General features: G+C 41.8%; 2 protein-coding genes across 5 annotated transcripts; one reads left to right on the forward strand and one right to left on the reverse strand.

Annotated features, from left to right (window-relative positions):
• The first annotated feature begins 628 nt into the window (after positions 1-628).
• NANOS3 (nanos C2HC-type zinc finger 3) lies at positions 629-3766 on the forward strand. 4 transcript variants are annotated; one of them, XR_014520841.1, is made up of 3 exons: positions 629-1411; positions 1860-1919; positions 2751-3766. XR_014520841.1 is itself a non-coding variant. In XM_083483262.1 (2 exons), the coding sequence occupies exon 1, from the start codon at positions 972-974 to the stop codon at positions 1398-1400; it is 429 nt and encodes a 142-aa protein (XP_083339388.1). In that variant the 5' UTR covers positions 629-971; the 3' UTR covers positions 1401-1411; positions 2751-3766. The 4 variants fall into 4 exon arrangements, 1 of the variants encoding a protein (XP_083339388.1); XR_014520839.1 differs by lacking the exon at positions 1860-1919 and having other exon boundaries at positions 629-1485; XR_014520840.1 differs by lacking the exon at positions 1860-1919 and having other exon boundaries at positions 629-1480.
• An 81-nt stretch (positions 3767-3847) lies between these two features.
• On the reverse strand, positions 3848-18286 carry BRME1 (break repair meiotic recombinase recruitment factor 1). Its single transcript, XM_083483013.1, has 9 exons — positions 18233-18286; positions 17054-17102; positions 16029-16236; positions 14237-14297; positions 10865-10963; positions 7986-9698; positions 6186-6310; positions 5660-5752; positions 3848-4442 (listed from the first exon to the last, which is right to left on the reverse strand). Exons 2-9 carry the CDS (start codon positions 17082-17084, stop codon positions 4295-4297), a joined length of 2478 nt encoding a protein of 825 aa, XP_083339139.1. The 5' UTR covers positions 17085-17102; positions 18233-18286; the 3' UTR covers positions 3848-4294.
• Positions 18287-18288: the final 2 nt, after the last annotated feature.

The following is an 18288-nucleotide window of genomic DNA, read 5'->3' on the forward strand; positions in this document are numbered from 1 at the left end:
CAAGGTCGGCGGTTCGAATCCACAGAGTGAGCTCCCATTGCTCGGTCCCTGCTCCTGCCAATCTAGCAGTTCAAAAGCATGTCAAAGTGCAAGTAGATAAATAGGTACCGCTCCAGCGGGAAGGTAAACGGCATTTCCGTGCGCTGCACTGGTTCGCCAGAAGCAGCTTAGTCATGCTGGCCACATGACCTGGAAGCTGTGCGCCGGCTCCCTCGGCCAATAAAGCAAGATGAGTGCCCCAACTCCAGAGTCGGTCACGACTGGACCTAATGGCCAGGGGTCCCTTTACCTTTAACTTATGGACCTAAAGCCATTTGCACAGAACAAAATATGTATTTTATCAAAGTACATCCAGTTTTTTTTCCTTTATTTTTTTTGGGGGGGGCAGGAGAGTGGGTCCCTAAACTAGAGCTTGTTCAGTTTATGCGTAAATCCGGCAGTGTGTGTGTGTGAGAGAGAGAGAGAGAGAGACTCGCACAGACACTTCCAACTTGCAACTTTGCAAGTTGCAATAAAGAAGCAACTCTTGAAGCCACGCAATAAAGAAGCAACTCAAGAAGCAACTCTTGAAGGCTGCGCTTCTTAGTTGGCGATTCTCTCCCCCCCCCCCACCTCCATTCAGTCTTACGTTTATCTGTGTTACAAAGCAAACAGAGAGACGGGGAAAGGTACATACATCTCTTGCCTCCACTTTCAATTCATAGTCTTCTTTGCAGATCGTTTAACATTCGGCGAGAGACACTTTTCTGCGGCTTCGCAGCCACGCCCTCAACTTTGCCAGGATGGCGACCCACAAGCGGCGGGGTGGGGGGCCGTGGGGCGAGCCAGACTTCTTGGCTCCAGGCTCCTTGACGGTGGGGGGCAGTGGGAAGAGCTTCCCAGACTATTGGCTCTGGGCGGAGGCCCCAACGGCACATGGCTGCATTTAGGAGCGCCCAGGGCTCCGGCGACCAGCTCAGGCTGCGGCGATCATGGCGGCTTTCCAATTGTGGAGGGACTATTTCCAGCTGGCGCGCGTGGTGCAAGAGATGCGCTGGCGGAGCGCGAGGAGCAGCTGGCCGGGGGCTTTCGCGGACCAGGCGCCGCCGCCGCCGCGCAAGGAGGCGCCCCCTGCCGGGGTTAGCAGGCCGGCGCGCCACTGCGCCTTCTGCAAGCACAACGGCGAGTCGAGGGCCATCTACGCGTCGCACGCGCTGAAGGACTCAGCCGGGAGGGTGCAGTGCCCGATCCTGAGAAGTTACACTTGCCCTCAGTGCGGGGCATCTCAGGATCGGGCGCACACGAGGAAGTTCTGCCCTTTAACCAACAAGGGCTACACGTCCGTCTACAGCTGCATCCGGAATTCGGCCGGGAAGAAGGCAAGCCACTTCAAAACGAAGCCAGCCTATCCTAAAACTTAAAAAATAAAAAGGTGGGAAGGGGAATATTATTCTCTCTCTCTCTCGTTTTCTCTTTCAGCAGCAAAGGTTCCAACCTGGTGGTACCGTAAGTATTCTTCCTCTTTCTATCCCCACCACCCCAGGCCGCCTGTTTGTTAAGCGCATCTGAAAAGCAAACTCTGAAATCCCACTATCCGGAATGGTCATACCTTGTCTGGGTGTTTAGGAGAAGGAAGGCCCCCTGGGGTCGGGGAAGGAAAAGGAGGCGGATGGAGAGTTGGAAGGTGAGAGTTTAGTTCTGTGGGCATCATTGTCACCGTTTTGTGTCCTAGTAACTTTTACTCAAAGTAAACCCATTGAAATGAACAGGGCTAAGTTTGTGATCTTTAGTGGGTCTGAGTAAGACTAAGGTGGATTCAATGTATAAAGAATAACTACTACTACTACTACTACTACTATTATTATTATTCGTCCTCCAAGAGTGATGGAGCGACATTCCGGTGCCGAATGAGTTACTTTTCATCCTAGCTCACACCTCCTGTATGTGTGTGCCTGGCAGTTTATTATTATTATATTTACTCCCATTTATATTCGCCTACTTTCTTCCAAGGAGCTTGATAGCGTACAGTTCTCCCTTTACTCATTTCATCCCCACAACAACCCTATGAGGTAGGTTAGGCAGAGAGAGGAAGGGGTCGTGATCACCCAGTGAGCTTCATGGCCCAGAGGGGATTTGAACCTTCCTTCCCTGCCCCTTAGAAAGGGGGGGGGGGAGAGAAGAGTGCTCAGATTGTGTGTGTGTGTGTGTGTGTGTGTGTGTGTGTGTGTGTGTGTCTGGGAGGAAAGTGTTTGACTATGTGTGACTGAGGCAGAGACATATGCACCAGATGGGAGGAAGTTTTCCTGAGCATTCGTAGCATGCTGGTAAATGCTCAGTTGCTCTTGCTTCACTCCTAGTGCAAGCAGGACAAGAAAAGGGTTGGTTTTTTGTTACTTCTGAACTAGGATCTGTGGCTTGTTTCTCTCTTGCAAGCCACAGCAACCTGCCACCCTGAAGTGGTTTTCAAACCTGGAGGTTCCTGGGTTAAATGAGTAAAAAATGTAAATAAGCAGCCATTGCCTGCCACTGCTACTCTTACAGCAAGGGTAGCCAATGTGAAGCTATGCAAGTGTTGTTGGAATACAGTTCCCCTCATCCCTCGCCACTGGCCATGCTCCTGGGGTATGCCTGCTCTCCAGTATTTAGCCTCAAAGGACTTGGGGTGGGGTATTTCTACAATTACAGCTGAATACAAATTAGGAAAAAAAATGCATAGATTTCTGGTGAGGAAAATGTGATTGGGATTGTGTGCATTTTCTCATCTCTTTCAGGTACATTTGCAGCTGTACCAGAGCTAGCACTTTTCTTGAAGTCAAGGGAAACTTCGGATCTAATACACCCCAAGTGGTTGGTCTGCAGGAATCAACTAAAATATTCAGACCTGGAGAGAAAAAGGAGAGAGGGAAAGATAGTCCAGGATGGCAACATTTACTTCAGGTGGCACTGGTACATCACACCAAGGGCCTGGAAATGAATTCTCTCAGTACTATCACAATCAACTGACTCTCTATTCTTGTTTTTTAATCCAGCTACTCTTCCTGCTTGAATTATTTCACATTCATGTTATTACAGATGTCTGACTCAGTGTGAAGAGTGTCCACTTGAGACAAATGTTACCTAATTTCCCAAATTACCAGTCTGAAGTCTCCCAATGTTTGTATTTGTTTAAAGTTTTGTTTAAATGCATGTTTGTTTTTCAAGTGATATTTGTTGGCCAGGTTTTATTTGGTTCTTAAGACGTATGGTCAATAATTACTTTGTTTTGTTAATATTATGACTTTATATGGTTATTTATTTGTTACACAAAAGCAATACAGCGTTTTAAAAACCCTAAACCAAAGATGTGTCATTTTTGAAATGAATCGCTATGTAAGGATTTACTCTTGGACAAGGAAGTTAGGGAGGGGCAGTTGAGGGGGTTTAGATGAGGGGTCTTAGCATACTGTGATAAAGGGGCAAAGAATTATACCAGACTTGCAGCTCGTGTAGTTAATTGCCCTCTTTTAAGTGAGAAAGGGCTGCATCCCACCCCACTTCCATCTAGCTAGAGTGAGCAGCAGGGCTTGGGAAGCAGCAGTTCCACCACCACAGAATCTTCCCCAATTTTAGAATTGTTCTGCCTGTGTAGAATGCAAAACACACAAGACACCATAAAGTAGGCAAGAATGAAAGTGCACAGCATTTTAAGCTCTACTGGTTTCAACTAAGTACACACATAACTTCCACTTGAAGTGAGGTTTAAAGTTACTCAATTTTGTAGTTTTTAGCCAAAATACAGCATTTTCATTCCACTAACCTAGTTCATTTATAAACAATGAAATTGTTGCACCAGAATCCTATAAATAATGGCATTATTACATAGTAAAACTGGCTTTTAAGTTTAAGGTTTTATTTTTATTTTTGCATTCCATAAGATATATTTTGGCCTAATGGAGGAAGAACTATAGATACATGCCTGAACATAGGGCAACTCTTCACAATTGTGGACAAGAGTTCACACCCAGAAAGTTATGTTAAGAGTTTGTTAAGAGATGGTGGTGAAAGGGATATTGATCGCAGCTTATATACAGGTAACTTTACTTACTGGATTGTGCACCAAGACATTGGACCCAGTTCTTATTTATAATGGTCCTTTACATTGCTGTGATAGTTAGTGGGATGTGAAGATGACTAATTATACTCATTTTATTAATTTTATTCTGCATCTAACAGTCTATTTTGATGCAGATAAGCATAAATGACCCCACTGCTAAATGAAATAGCTAAAGAAAGCCATAACAAAGCAAACTTTCAAAGCAGGAACAGAATTCACTAGCTAAATCTCTCTCTTCTTTTTGACTGTACAAAGTGTGCTTGTCACATTGCTCACGCTATGAGGTACAAGCTTCCCAGATTGTCTGTTTCTCCGGAACTTCAGTCTCTTGAAGGAATCCAGGTCTCTGTGTGTACTCATGATAAGTCGGCTAGGAAGAACAAAACAACCCAACCACACCACAGTGGGTTCCATGTTAGCAAGGCACTTCTCAAGTAAGCTGCAGAAATAAAATTATAGACTGCAACCCCTTGCAGAACAATTCAGTCACTGTTATCTAAAGAAGCAGGTTCCAACAATTATAATTTTTTGCTCCAGAACAAATGCAAGGAATTTGATTTATCAAAGAGCTGAAATAATTCAAGGTAGCTGAAAGGGTTCATGTGCCATGTTCTCCAGTTCTCAGTCTAAGAGCTGTAGCAGGCTGGAAAAGTGACTGGGGAGGGGAAAATACCTCCTACTTCCTCGCTGTGGCTGATATGCCTCATGGCTCCTAGCAGCACTCACAAGAGGCAACCTCCGGTCAGCCCTCAGCAAGGCTGGCACTTTAATGAAGCAAGTCAGATCTGGTGCCTGAGGCAAAAAAAATTGCCTCAGGCAGCAGATCTGACCCCTGTCATTACTCTGGTGCAATTGCCATAGGAGGGGTTAGCAGCAGCATGGGCACAGCAGCGTGGGCAGGGAGGAAATCCAGATCTGGAGGGGAGGGAGATTTATTATTTATTTATACAAGTATTTATATACCACTATAACAAATCAAGGCAGTGTAAACAATGATAAAACAAAAAACAGCACAAAACAGCACAAAACAATATCCTTAAATGACTGGCTAATCAGAATGTTTGAAGCACCTGCATAGCCATGTTGGCATTTAAAAAATATTCAAGGCATTCCTAAAAGTCATTTTAACCCAAAGGTTAAACACATGTGAAAATAAAATTATCTGAAATCAGTGGGACTTACACCCCAGTAGATGTCGTTGGGATCTGGCATATATCCCACTAATTGTGATAGGACTAGCAATTCAGTAAACCCTTAAAACAGTCCTGGGCCAGATGCCTCTGGGAAGATCACAAACAGGCATAAAAGGCAATAGCTTTTCCTCAGTGTTTGTCCTCAGCATCTGGCATGCTGGGGTATAAAACACATAGACATTCAATTTAACTACCATGCCTAATAGTGGTTGCTAGGCCAAACATGTCTTTTTGTCTTTAAATCAGGCACATTTAAGCTAAGAATGTTACACTAGGATTCCTGTGGGAGCTATGTAATTGCTGTAGATGCTATGACAGTGACCACATTATCTCAGGCCTTCAAGAACCTCATTTTTTATGAAGTATTGGATATGGTACAGAAATAAGTTCTTACTTGAGATTAGAGAGCTCTTTAATCAGTCCACAAACAACATCTGTTGCATCTTCTTGTTTGTATGGATCACAAATCCCCTCAGTCACCTCATTCCTGTTTTTTGGGGGGGGAAAGGAAAACAGAAGCAGGAGATCAGCAATATACTGTATATCTTTCTATATTAAAAGTGTGAGTGTTTTCCAGGTGTCATGCCTTTTCAAACATCAAAGGATATTATATTTGCTCCAAATAGTCACTGACCCCTTGACCTAGGATTCCAATCCCATCCTACAAAAAGCACAGCTAACAAATGACGTATTAAATATTTATGTAGAATATAGGTTTTAATTATTATTTTTATTGCACTTTTTCTTAAAACTGCCTGCCCCAAGCTTTTGAGGTGGAAATAAAAATCATCCACTTCCATTAGCTCTGGTGTTTCAGGTGTGTGTACACATTCATGCAAAGCAACATATGTAGGCCTAGTAATACCAACTGGAATGCAAAATACAGTACCAAGAAAGCTCCTACTAGGAAATCCACCCACCTGTCACTATTTGGATAGATCAGATTAATGACTGGGACTGGTGTTTTGATTCCACTTTGTTCTCCTACAGCACACTGATCACTTTTATCCTTGGAAGGGCTATGTGGATTATCCAGAAAGGATGTCTGAAGGGATAGAAATGCAGTTTAGCGACACAGGTATGTTCTCTATGTAAAAAGCAGCAGTGAAGGACTTGTTCAATCACAATCTCAACCAGGTAGGGAGAAATCTACAGCAATAATTTTCATAATTAATGTAATAATTGGGTTATTAGACACAGAGGTTTCAGTATGTTGATACATAAACATATCCACTAGTTAGCTTTTAGACTTTATGCAAATAATTTTTATCGTTTCTTTTGGCTAGATGTGATGGATATAATTTTAAGAGAAGCCTCCTGCAAGCAAGCAGAGATTGTTTGTAACCTGAGCTACTTTGGGGAGGGCAAGGGGACAGATCACCATTCTTCATCTACAGTGTGTTCTGCTGGCAAGCCCCTTTTCTCCCCACCACCACCACCACTGCTACTGCCGCTATCCCCATCCTCCCTCTGCAACAGGCCGGCACCTGCTCCATGCACACAGCGAAGAATTTCCTCCCACATCCTTGTGAGACATAACATAAACAGAACTAAAATGAATGCGTAGAAATTAGAAGGAAACAGATGTTGGCATAACACTGGAAGAAACCTCCTAAGGATAAGAGCTAGTTGACAGGAGAGCAGAATAACTAGGAAGATGTGGGACACTTCTTCACAGCAGGTATTTAAGCAGAGGTGGGATGTCCATCAATCAGGCCTCCTATAGTTGCATCCCCCATTGCGAACCTTGCATTAAGTAGAGGATTGGACCAGTTGACCTCCAAAGTCCCTCCCAGCTCTATCCAGGTTTTTTAGTCCAGAGGAGCCACAAAGGCAAGTACAAACTATTTTAAAGAACTAGAATGGAAGCCACTGCTTCCATTGTTGCAGCTTCAGTTAATCTACAGAATCAGTACTAGTTACAATGGGTTTGTTAGATCTGGAAATGACCGTTTTATATACTACTGTAATTGGTTCACAAATATTTTTACTGGGATGCACTTCAGTTGCTACAATTATTTTGCACTGTAACACCATTAAAAATTATTCAAACTACAGTAAAATTGGAATCCACTGGTTTTTGTTAAGTTATGAGCTGCTTTAAGGACTCCGGCAAGGAAGTGGGATATACCGTATTTTTCGCTCTATAACACGCACCAGACCATAACACGCACGTAGTTTTTAGAGGAGGAAAACAAGAAAAATTATATTCTAAACGAAATAGTGGATATATGATTTTTGTGGTTCATGCTGTGGCCACAGACATGTGATCTGACAATGAGTTTGGAGTAGCCCAATACAAAAATCCTGAGGATCCATGTGGATCCATGCTTTGTAACCACAGAGGAAGGAAGGAAGGGGAACCATGGATCCTCTGCTCACGACTTCAGCAGATCTCCCCCGCCACCCGCAGGCATTCGCTCCATAACACGCACAGACATTTCCCCTTACTTTCTAGGAGGAAAAAAGTGAGTGTTATGGTGCAAAAAATACGGTAAATCTACTAATTCACTAAAAGTATGTACCGGTAGTAGTGCAAGGCCAATTCCTTCATAAATTCATATGATGGGTACTGATACTTGCATTTATAAATGCAATCTTAAAAGGATTGCTGGAGTGCTAAGGTCTTATTGATTCTGTTGAATAGTAACTGTCATATGAAGAAGTAAAACTATCACTTTCTAAATTTAGTCATTCATGATCAACCTTGTGTGACTCACCTTGTGTGGTGGAAATTCAAAGATGCCCAGTAGCTGACTGTTAGACAGAATTTCCATATCCAGAGAAAGGGAATCTGTGCAAGGAGAGCATGTTTGGGTCATAGTATCAAGGCCGCTTGGTGCATTTCTGCTGCAACCTGTACCTAATGCAAGGAGAGACTTCTGCATTTCGGAACCAGCATTCGTTTCTCTACCAGGATCATCCACCACCAATGGTGCTGGAATAACCTTGACTGTGGAGAGGCCATTTTCCTCATGGGCAGGTTTGTTCTTGTTGTCCTCACAGGTTACCATTTCTTCTTTTCCCTCCATGTAGATGTCAGCAGAAGAGTTTTCTGTTGGGTTTGTTTCTGCCTTGGCAGTCTCAGTCAAATTTTGCTGGGAAATATCTGACAGCACTTCCCTAATTTCAGCTGGTTTCAAATCACATCTGATGAATTCAGACTGTTTTGTATCAGACACCAATCTCTCACTACCATTTTTCTTTTGGGTCTGTAAAACTGGAACTTCTGGGTCAGGTGAGCCAGTGGTGCTTTTTGCTGGCCTTGCTTTCATTTCAGATTCTTTTTTATTCCTCCCTGTCTCTTCGCTGCAAATCACTGCTTGCACTGAGATTGTGCTGCTCTCAGGGTGAACATCCTCATCAGGCTGTGGCAAGAACATATCACTTGTTTCAAAAACCTGTTCACATTTTGATTCAGAAAGATCTGCTTTCTTTTCCAAATAAATACTCATAGATTGAATATCTAGAACGTCTTTCCTGGAAGTATTCTGGCCTTGTACACTGTTTTGCTCTGCAACTATGGTCTCTTCTGTACAAGGGTTGCTTTGGCTTGCAGTTTTACTCATACCATTTTGCTCTACAGGTTTGCCACTTGACCACAGGTTCTGCTTGTCTGTCCCCTTTTCACTCACTGCAGAGCTGCACAAAGTGACCTGGTGTTCTGAAATTTCAGTATTGCTGCAAATGACATTTTGCTCTTCAATTTCCCCGCTTCTATATGAAAGGCCCTGGTCTGCTTTTTTGACATCAGTATCTCCGTCTCTAGATAAATTGCTTGTATTTAGATGTTTGCCCTGTTCTCCAGGTGTGAGAAATGATAGACCTGTCTCCAGTGGGAAATACGTTCTGTTGTTCTCCTTTTGGGTTTGGCTGAACATGCACTCAGTAAGACTTGCATCTTTACAACTTCTATTTTTGGCCCAGTTTGCTTCTTTTACATCATCTGAATTTGTGATATCATGGAAAGCTTTATTTTTATCCACACACTTGTTTGAAGTATCAAGATGCTCTTCATGTGGGGTACTTTTAATATGGTCAGTGACACTGTCGTCTGCCAACATACTAATGCTCATCTCCTTAACAAATTGGCATTTAAATGGCTCTAGAGACAGACCATCTACATCCTTATTACCTGACACTTCCTTTTCACAGATACTTTCTTGTAAATTGGATGCTGTCCCCGTTCCTTGACAGGAATCAGCTAAGCCTGAGTTTGCACCATCATTGTTTATCCTTCCAATCTTGTCCTCATCTTGCATTTTAACATCCAGTCTTTTACTTAATTTTTCACAATGAATGATCACTTGATCTCCAGCATCCTTCACTTTTGTCACCAATGAATCCGCTGCTTCTGGTGTCTGTGAAGAAGCAACAGTGTTCTTGACATAATTTTTTGCTGTGCTGGTAACATTTCTATCCATACCATCACCCTTTGAAGAAGTTGACAAAATTGTGCGTCAGTAGAAAAAAGTAGCACAAACATTTAGCATTTTCTGACTATGGCTGCCAGTTCCCATTTAATAGTGCATTTCTATGTATTTAACCATCAATATACTGCCCCTTCAGATTCTGAGTGCCTTTACAATCTTTTTACAGCTTATAACAAGCAAGCGAACTTCCAAGTTTGCTTACAGTAATACTGAAACAATCAAAATAATAACAGCTGACATAATGAAAGGCATATTCAACAGCAGAAAAGCCAGTTCAGGTAAAAAGTCTTAATATATTTGTTTTTTAAGTAATTGCATGGTGCTGAAAAGACATTAGAGTACGTGTCAGGCAATCCTCCCTGAGGAGAGCATTCCATAAGCAAGTTGACCCAATTGAGAAGGCCCTTTCTTCATTTGCCCTTTGCCTAACCTTATTGAAAGAAGGGAGCAGGGACACCAAAGATTATCTAAGTATACAGGCAACTTAATGTGTGAATATGCAGTTCTGCACAAGTTATCATCTTCCACCAAAGAATACTCTATTTTTATCTGCCCTTGGCTTACTAGTTTAAACAGTGAATTGTGGAGTATACACAGTGGAACTCTTTAAATTCCTAGATGGGCTTGTGCTCCCTCTAAAGAAGCAACTTTGCAGTGTGGGGGTGCTGCTAGACCCACCTGTCTTGCCAAAGCTAGTGTCCTTAATGTGCTTGAGAGTGTGCAGGTGCCTTAGCTGAAAGACAAACTAAAACGTGAGTTTTTCATTTGGGGGGGGGATTACTCCATTAAAACTATTTATTTATTTATTTATATTTATTATTTATTTATATGCCTCTTAGGGAATGTCACTTAGAATTATTATTATAATTATTATTGTTGTTGTTGTTATTAAAATCAAATATAAAAACCATAGTATATACAAATAAAACAGCACAGCTAACAGTATCCTTAAATAACATGTCAGTATATCTTGATTAAAACTAATCATTAAAAGCCCTCTGGAAATTTTCAGTGTGCTTAATTTGAACTAGAAGAGTGTAGTTTGTCTTTAATTATCAGTACAAAAACGAAAGTGTTTTCCCCATGTCCAGCCATAAGGAAACACTTCTCTAAATCACAAGGGTATAGATTACATTATATAGATAAGGAGGAAGGGCTTGTTGTACCTTTTCTGTCCCAGTTGTTACAGCTCCTCCAAAATTTCCTTCCTTTTTTTCAGTCAATGTTTTTCTTGGCTTCGTAAACTTTGGTACCAACTTTCCTCCCTACGACCAACAATAAGAGTAAGAATAAAAATAACAATAAGAGTATCCTATACTCAATAAGAGTATCCTATCCTCAGCAACTTCCAAAATTAAGCAAAAAGGCATCAAGAGATTGGATTTATCAGGCTCAACAAAGAAAATTATTTTTGACCTACTGAGACTGCCCTAAATTTCTGAGGATTTTGCACAGGAATAAAATTGGACAAAACCTCATCAGCTGGATCCTGAAAGGAAGGCATTGTGATCCAACAGAGGTTCCCACAGGCAGAAAACAATTTTCACTGATTTCTTGCTCCCCTTGCAGCTCCCAGTGTCACCTTCCTTGCAGCTCTGGGAGGATGCCCAACCCTCCAGAGCAGATCTTAAGGGCACAGAGGGCTCCTGGAGGGAATTGTCAAATAGTATCTTCAAGGTACTCCATGGAAGTATCATATCTGCAAGTGGGGTTCCACTCAGAGGAACTTAAGATTCAAATTATTAGAATTATTGAACAAGTATTGGTAGTAGTTTCACTCAAAATGAGAAGCACCAGAAGTTCAAATTTATTTTACTGTCAACTAAAAGACGTTGTGAGCAACAAATAATTCCACAAAAGTGAAAGAACAACAGTAATTTACTATAACGGTTAAAATGCAAATACAATAACTTCTTAAGTATACCCCACATTTAAGAAAAAAACATTCTGCACTGAAAAAAGAAAAGAAAAATGATCTGATTTTGATCATATCGATGGATTATGTGTTTACATGTAGAGATTTTAGCACCTAATGGAAAGTAAAGGGCCACCATCTTGACCTTGGCCTCAAGCAACAAAATACCTTTGGCAATCTTGCACTTCTCCCAATGAAAGGATCGGGGGGGGTGTGTCTTCCCCCCACCCAGCTGGGCTTCAGCAGGTGACTTTCCTGGTGGAAGGCATGCCACCTTGCCCCCTCCACAGTGGGTGCCCAGAGCATGCCAACATCACCATGGTGTGCACACACCACCGAGTGGAATCTTGGGGGGCACACCTCCATTTTAAATTTGTGGGTGCCCAGGCACCTGAGGGGCCACATAGTTCGCAGCTGTACCTGGTGGGTTATATCCTGCTTTAATTAGCAGGTGCCAATTTCCTTTCCCACCCTGGGCATCAAGATGTCTTGGGCTGGCCTTAAGTGGTCCTACACCATTGTGTCCACATTTCCACAGGAAAACACTGTCTTCCGGAGACCCACTACAGTGAAGCACCAGTGCCCCAGTGCCTCTTAGAGCCAAGCATGGCAGGAATCATCCCGCATGTGATTGCCCAGTTGCTGGCAGTCCAAGTTCCCTTTGTCTCATAACTTTCCTGGCAGGGGGATTCCTCTCCACCCCCACCCCCCCTGCTGCTGCCACCACAGCCAAACTAACTGTTAAAAACACAAACAGGTTTTATTTCACCCGGGTCAAAGACCCAGTTTGGCGTCCCCCCATGTGCATTTGCATACACACACAGAGAGAGAGGTTTTGAGCTTTAATGGTGCCCCTGGTGCCTTCACCCAGGGCAAAAAAACCAGCTAGCCCCCCACAGCTATGGCTCTGCAAATATTTAATATAAAGGGAAGGAAGGAAGGAAGCTGTTGCCCAAAGGGAGTGCTTAACTTAATGTTTTCCGCAAGGGAGTAAACTGAGTGGTTTTTTTGAAGCAGGTAACTGGTGGCCAGGAGTCAGGACTCCTGGGTTCTCTTTGGCCCAATAAAGAGGTGGGGTGGCATTAGGAGTTCAGGGTGTTTCTTAATACCAGGTCAGTATTGTCTACTCTGGCTGGAAGTTGCTATCCAGGGCAGAGGTCTTTGACATCTTCACTCATGACTACTCAACGTTTTTAACTAGAGATGCTGGGGTTCAAACCTGGGGCCTTCTGTTCTCAGAGTATGTGCTCTACAACTCCACTAGGGGAAAATGTACAAGGGGCAACCCTTGGTCTTAATCTGCACGCAGCAATAAAGTTTATGAATTCAAAGGAAGGTTGTGCGGAACGACACAGGCTGCTCTTCTGGCTTCTGGCTATAACAGTTTTCAAGAAAAAGCTAGACAGACCATTGCTGAAGATGTATTTAGGTCAGGACTGAGCAGCTGTGCAAGCAAAAGCATCTTGGCTTGTTGCCCTGGTTTCATTTCTCTCTGGCTTTGAGTGCCCACTGGTGGTTTGGGTTTGCATTGTACTTCTCATTGTTTGAAATTCTAAGCAACTTTTCAAATCCTGATGCGGGCCTAGCTATACATCAATAGGTCGCACACAAAATGTTCGCCATCTGTACAAATTATTTTCTGTGACTAAAGAGAGTGACTTTCATTTCGCTCACTGCCACCGTGGTACTTGTTCCAGCACTGGTAGGTTGATACACTGTAGAAGCAGAGAATGTGGAAGAGCCTTGCCCTTTTCCCTAATCACAGCAACTCTTCCTTGGATTTTTAAAAAAGCTTTTAAGTTCATTTTCCTAGGTGTTTCAGCCATGACAAACAGAAGTATGCAATATAATCACTGCTAGTATACATTTTGAAAGGTGAAGTATTATTGGCTATTAGCCAAAACAACAACACATGATCAACAAACTCACAGATTCTTGCATTGCAGCCATGTGGATTAGCTCACATATTTTGAAGATCTTATGAGGGGAGAAAGTCCATTTGGACTGTCTCATACAGTCTTTCAATACATAAGGAGGCTGAAGGGACTATATGAAGGGTCTACACACGCGTAGAAATATATGCAAAGAGGAGCAATAGGTGTATATATATATATGTGCATGTTTGTGGTCTCTTCTTCTGGCTGTTGAATGCCCAGCTAGTAAGTTGGTAGAAGCTAGCCACTGCAATCCTGTGACATCACATTGAAAGAATGTGTAAGGAGGTTTAGTGAATCATCCTCTCTACACAGAGCAAACCTATGCACAGAGCAAACCAAAGAAGTAAGGCTATTGGGTTCAATGGGGTTTATTCCCTTGTAGCCTTAACAAACTGCCTGATACAATGCTTAAGATACATATTAGGTGTCGGTCAATTACCCAATATCTACCAGGTAAATCTTGCTGCATATCAGTCACATCTGATGTCCTCTCTTGCAAGGATACAGACTGCAAGGATTTGGATTTGATCAAGGATTTGGATTTGTTCAAGTAGTATGTCCACATAAGGAACACAAAGGAAATCTATTCAGCTATACTTTGTAAGTTTACTTTACCTAACCAAGAAATTACTAAAAGCTACCCTACAGTTAAATATACTGCTAATGTTACTTGAGACGGAATTTACCTGAGACAGAGGTACAGAAACCTTCATATTATCTTCCTCTTTCCTCTCAAATGAAGCCTTGCTGTTAAAAGACAACAAATATATGTACATTCAAGTTTAGGAAAGGCAAATTAGTAATAGAAATACAGTAAATAGGAAATTCCAGTATGTTTGAAAATCCCAGGATGTTTATTCTATTTGCAAAATGCCCTCCAGAGCAAGACAAAACAAACATGCTCCATCTTCCATGTGACAGCCCTTAAGATATTTGGAAATGGCTATCATATCTCCTCTCAGTCTCCTCTTTTCCAGGCTAAACATACCCAGCTCCTTCAACCATTCCTGATAAGGTTTGGTTTCCAGACCACTGATCATCATGGTTGCTCTTCTCTGTACACCTTTTAGTTTGTCAATCTTAAACTGTGGTGCTCAGAACAGGACACAGTATTCCAGATGTGGTCTGACCAAGGCAGAATAGAGTGGTACTATTACTTCTCTTGTTTGGGACACTAGACTTCTGTTGATGCAGCTTAGAATAGCATGAGGTTTTTTTTGCTGCTGCATCACACTGTTGACTCATGTTAAGCTTGTGGTCCACTAAGACCCCAGATCCTTTTCATATGTACTACTAGTAAGCCAGGTGTTCACTGTCTTATATTTGTACAGCTGGTTCTTCCTTCCTAAGCACAGAACCATACATTTTCCCCTCTTAAAATTCATTTTGTTAGTTTGGGCTCAGCTCCCTAGTCTGTTAAGATTGTTTTGAATCCTGATTCTGTCTTCTGTGGCATTAGCTACCCCTCCCAGTTTGGTGTCATCTGCAAATTTGATGGGTACCCTCACAATTCCTTTGTTCAAGTCGTTTATAAATACATTTAACAACGTGCTCAGGAACAAACCCTGCTTTACCTCACTTGTCACTTTTTCCCAAGATGACGAGGAACCATTAAGAGCAGTTTGAGTTCGGTCAGTTAACCAGCTACAAATCCACATAACAGTTACCTCATTCAACCCACATTTTACCAGCTTCCTTACAAAAATATCATGGGGACTTTGTCAAAGAAAGGGATCCTAGAACTTGAAGGAAGATGGCATTAGATCTTCTAATGAAGAGACTTTGCTGGGCGCTTATTAAATGGACATTATTCTCCTCCATTATTTTTTAAAACTGAAATCTTACCTGAAATCTAAACATGCAGGGCAGCTTGAAAGTTTGTTCGGTATTTTGTGATATTTTTGTTGGTTATCAAAAAGGTTTACATTACAGTGGTACCTCCAGTTACGAACTTAATTTGTTCCAGAGGTCCGTTCTTAAGCCGAAACCGTTCTTAACATGAGGCGCGCTTTCGCTTATGGGGCCTCTTGCTGCTGCCGTGCCGCCGGTGCGTGACTTCCACTTGCATCCCAGGGCAAAGTATGCAACTAGGGGCTAAAAACATTGAAAAGTGGGAGCAGCCAGGCTGACTCATTTCACATAAAACACTTAGAAAGTTGCCTGCACATTTTGCTTTAGAACTTTACTTCCAGGACAGTTAGAGACTTACTGTTTTACACACTGAAAGTACAGAATATGAAGCCCTTTGCAGGAATGGGTCCTGGTATAATTGCTCTAGTTGCATCATTATAATCTGACCATGTGAATTTGCATGCTTAATAAAACTTTTGTCCAGAAGCCTTACTCTAGAACAATCACAATTTAATCATATGAGCAGTCAGTTGTCTTTCTCTTATCAGTTGACATCCCTTGATTTTTCTGTCCAGTCCAACCATGTTTCAGTCATTTCATACTCTGCTTTGAATCAAACTTGATTACCTTGTATCCAGGTCTGTTGCCAAATTTTCTGTGTTCATGTTTGCTAGGCTATTTCTTTGACATTCTTGAATTGTTCCTGATACAATTACTTTTGTGGAAGAATTGTCCGAATGAAAATTCTGTACTGGCATTTCTGGATCATTCCCTTCTGTAAGCTTCCTCCTAAGGAACTTGTTTGCTTTGGATAGGCCATGTTCCTTGTTCTCTTCTTTTATTTGGGGAAAAAAAATATTAATCAACTTTTATGCAAAATAAATACAGCAATTAATACTGACTTTATAATAAAATACATTAATCACCTAAAGGCGAACACTTTTAAATCCTGTTGATTTCAATAGGCATTGATTTCAATGCACATGCTTTAAGTCTGCTAATGAATAAGAAGGTTTAATTGTACTTAATTTAAGTGGATCTGCTTAATTTACTGAAGCACATGCTCTCACGACTTACCGTACACTGCAAACCTAGACATGCTTAATCAGGGGGGAAGCGAGTTCTAGAAACATTTCTCCCATGAACTTCATTAAGTTAACTTAGCTTAGGTTCCAAGTCAATGTGACAGATTTGGAATTGATATGCAAATGGTTACACTGGCTTACTCCCAGGTAAGCTTGCAAACTTTTCATAAGCAACAATCTACCTCATCATCTATGTATTATTGAACTGAGACCATGACACTTCTGTGCACATCCACAAATTGAGGATAAATTTAGGCCAAGCACAGATTAGCATTTTGGGGGTGGGAGTGATTTGCACAAAGGTAAAGACACACCTGAGCATCTGCCCAGAACAAAAAAGGCAGTTGAGGGCAGGGGAGTAGTGGCTGGGGGGAGGATCCAGAATACACAGAACTGAGTGTGTGAATTGTCACGTGCCATTTGTGTACACAGAAAATCAGATCTGCACAATCTGCTAGTGACATTAAGCCCCTGTCTTGAAGCACCACAATATGGAAATGCCTTGGAAAAATTGGAGGAGGGGGAAGTCTTACATAAAAACCAAAAATAACAGTGTGATTCTATTACCTGGAATTTGTCCCTTCTTCCTTTTACTCATTTTAGTGGCTTGGTAGATCTAAAGGGAAATATCAGTTTAGGTCAATGTTTTCTATTAAAATAAAATATATTGCATTATTAGATGTTATATCATGGTGTTTTGACAGCCAAAGTTAATCATATGCTGTTTTGAGACATTTTCATGCATACTAAACTCTTCAAGAGTCACGTTACCATACAGGCTGTTTCTTTCAGAATCCCTTAGTAATTATAAGCTGGCTGTGATAATCAAAAACTCGCCCTGTCAGAGGAAAGTATTGAGTTAGCAAATTTTGGGGGCTCTTCCAGATGAGGCTTTTGTTATGCACTCACTGTGTCTTATTTGCTAATTGTTCTGAAATCACTCCTGTTATTCTTTACATGGAGGCCCTCACTGTCCATCAAGTCACAAATTAGAAGATCTTAAACTAAAAAAATTGAGGCATGGGCCAAGCACCCATTTGCCCCACCGTGAGTCCAGGGCTGCCTGCATTACTCTTGGTTCAGTGGACTCTACGTCTCAACAGTATCTTACTGCGTTATCATTAAATGGATGATAAAAGCCATTTGTCAGAAATCAGTTCTAAAACATTTAATCCCATGCAGAGCAAAGCCGCCATTGTTTTGCATTGCTTCTCTTCAACACCATGTAATAAATAGGGAGGAAGATTCAGTCACAAGTCGACCTTTAGCTTCAAGTGAAAGACCTTGCCCCCTTCTCCCAAAAAATAATAATTCTGTGAACACAAAGCAGAAAACATAACCAGCAATGATACAGCTGTTTAAAAAATATTAATATGATGGGGAGAATCAGATCCAGACTGAGATGTTGGATTTTAATCCCTGCCCTGCATAATCAATCACATGGATGCAGTGCACACACACTATTTGAATGGGAATGCCTATCAACTTTGTGGGGGCCCGGCCCTATCAAATATTTTATTTTGGGGAGCCCCTAGGAGTTGGGACCTATGATATGCAACGTTAATGGGAGGGAAAATATTAAGCCAAGGGGGCTGAAGCATTCAAAAATGGGAAAAAATTATGTAACCAGCAGTAACGTTATTGCTTTGTGCTGTCGATGTTTGCTGTATCCATAAAACAAAAGTCATGAGGGGAAAAATACAACTAAATACAAAAGCGCGCCAAGAGAGGAACTCAAAGGAGCACCTGCCTTTTGAGCAGCACAAAAAGCGAAGGAAGGCAACTCCCTAACGACTTTTCCC

Source organism: Podarcis liolepis (genome assembly GCF_965112155.1).
Source record: "Podarcis liolepis genome assembly, chromosome: 17".
Taxonomy (NCBI): domain Eukaryota; kingdom Metazoa; phylum Chordata; class Lepidosauria; order Squamata; family Lacertidae; genus Podarcis; species Podarcis liolepis.

What these genes read in the sequence shown, in the direction of transcription:
- NANOS3 (XM_083483262.1), top strand. Translation starts at nt 972, where the DNA reads ATGGCGGCTTTCCAATTGTGGAGGGACTATTTCCAGCTGGCGCGCGTG.
- BRME1 (XM_083483013.1), bottom strand. Translation starts at nt 17,084, where the DNA reads ATGAGTAAAAGGAAGAAGGGACAAATTCCAG. An exon ending in GCAACAGACCTGGATACAAG is followed by an intron (nt 14,298 to 16,028) that starts GTAATCAAGTTT and finishes GTCTTTTAACAG; the next exon opens with CAAGGCTTCATTTGAGAGGA. An exon ending in ATCTATCCAAATAGTGACAG is followed by an intron (nt 5,753 to 6,185) that starts GTGGGTGGATTT and finishes CCCAAAAAACAG; the next exon opens with GAATGAGGTGACTGAGGGGA.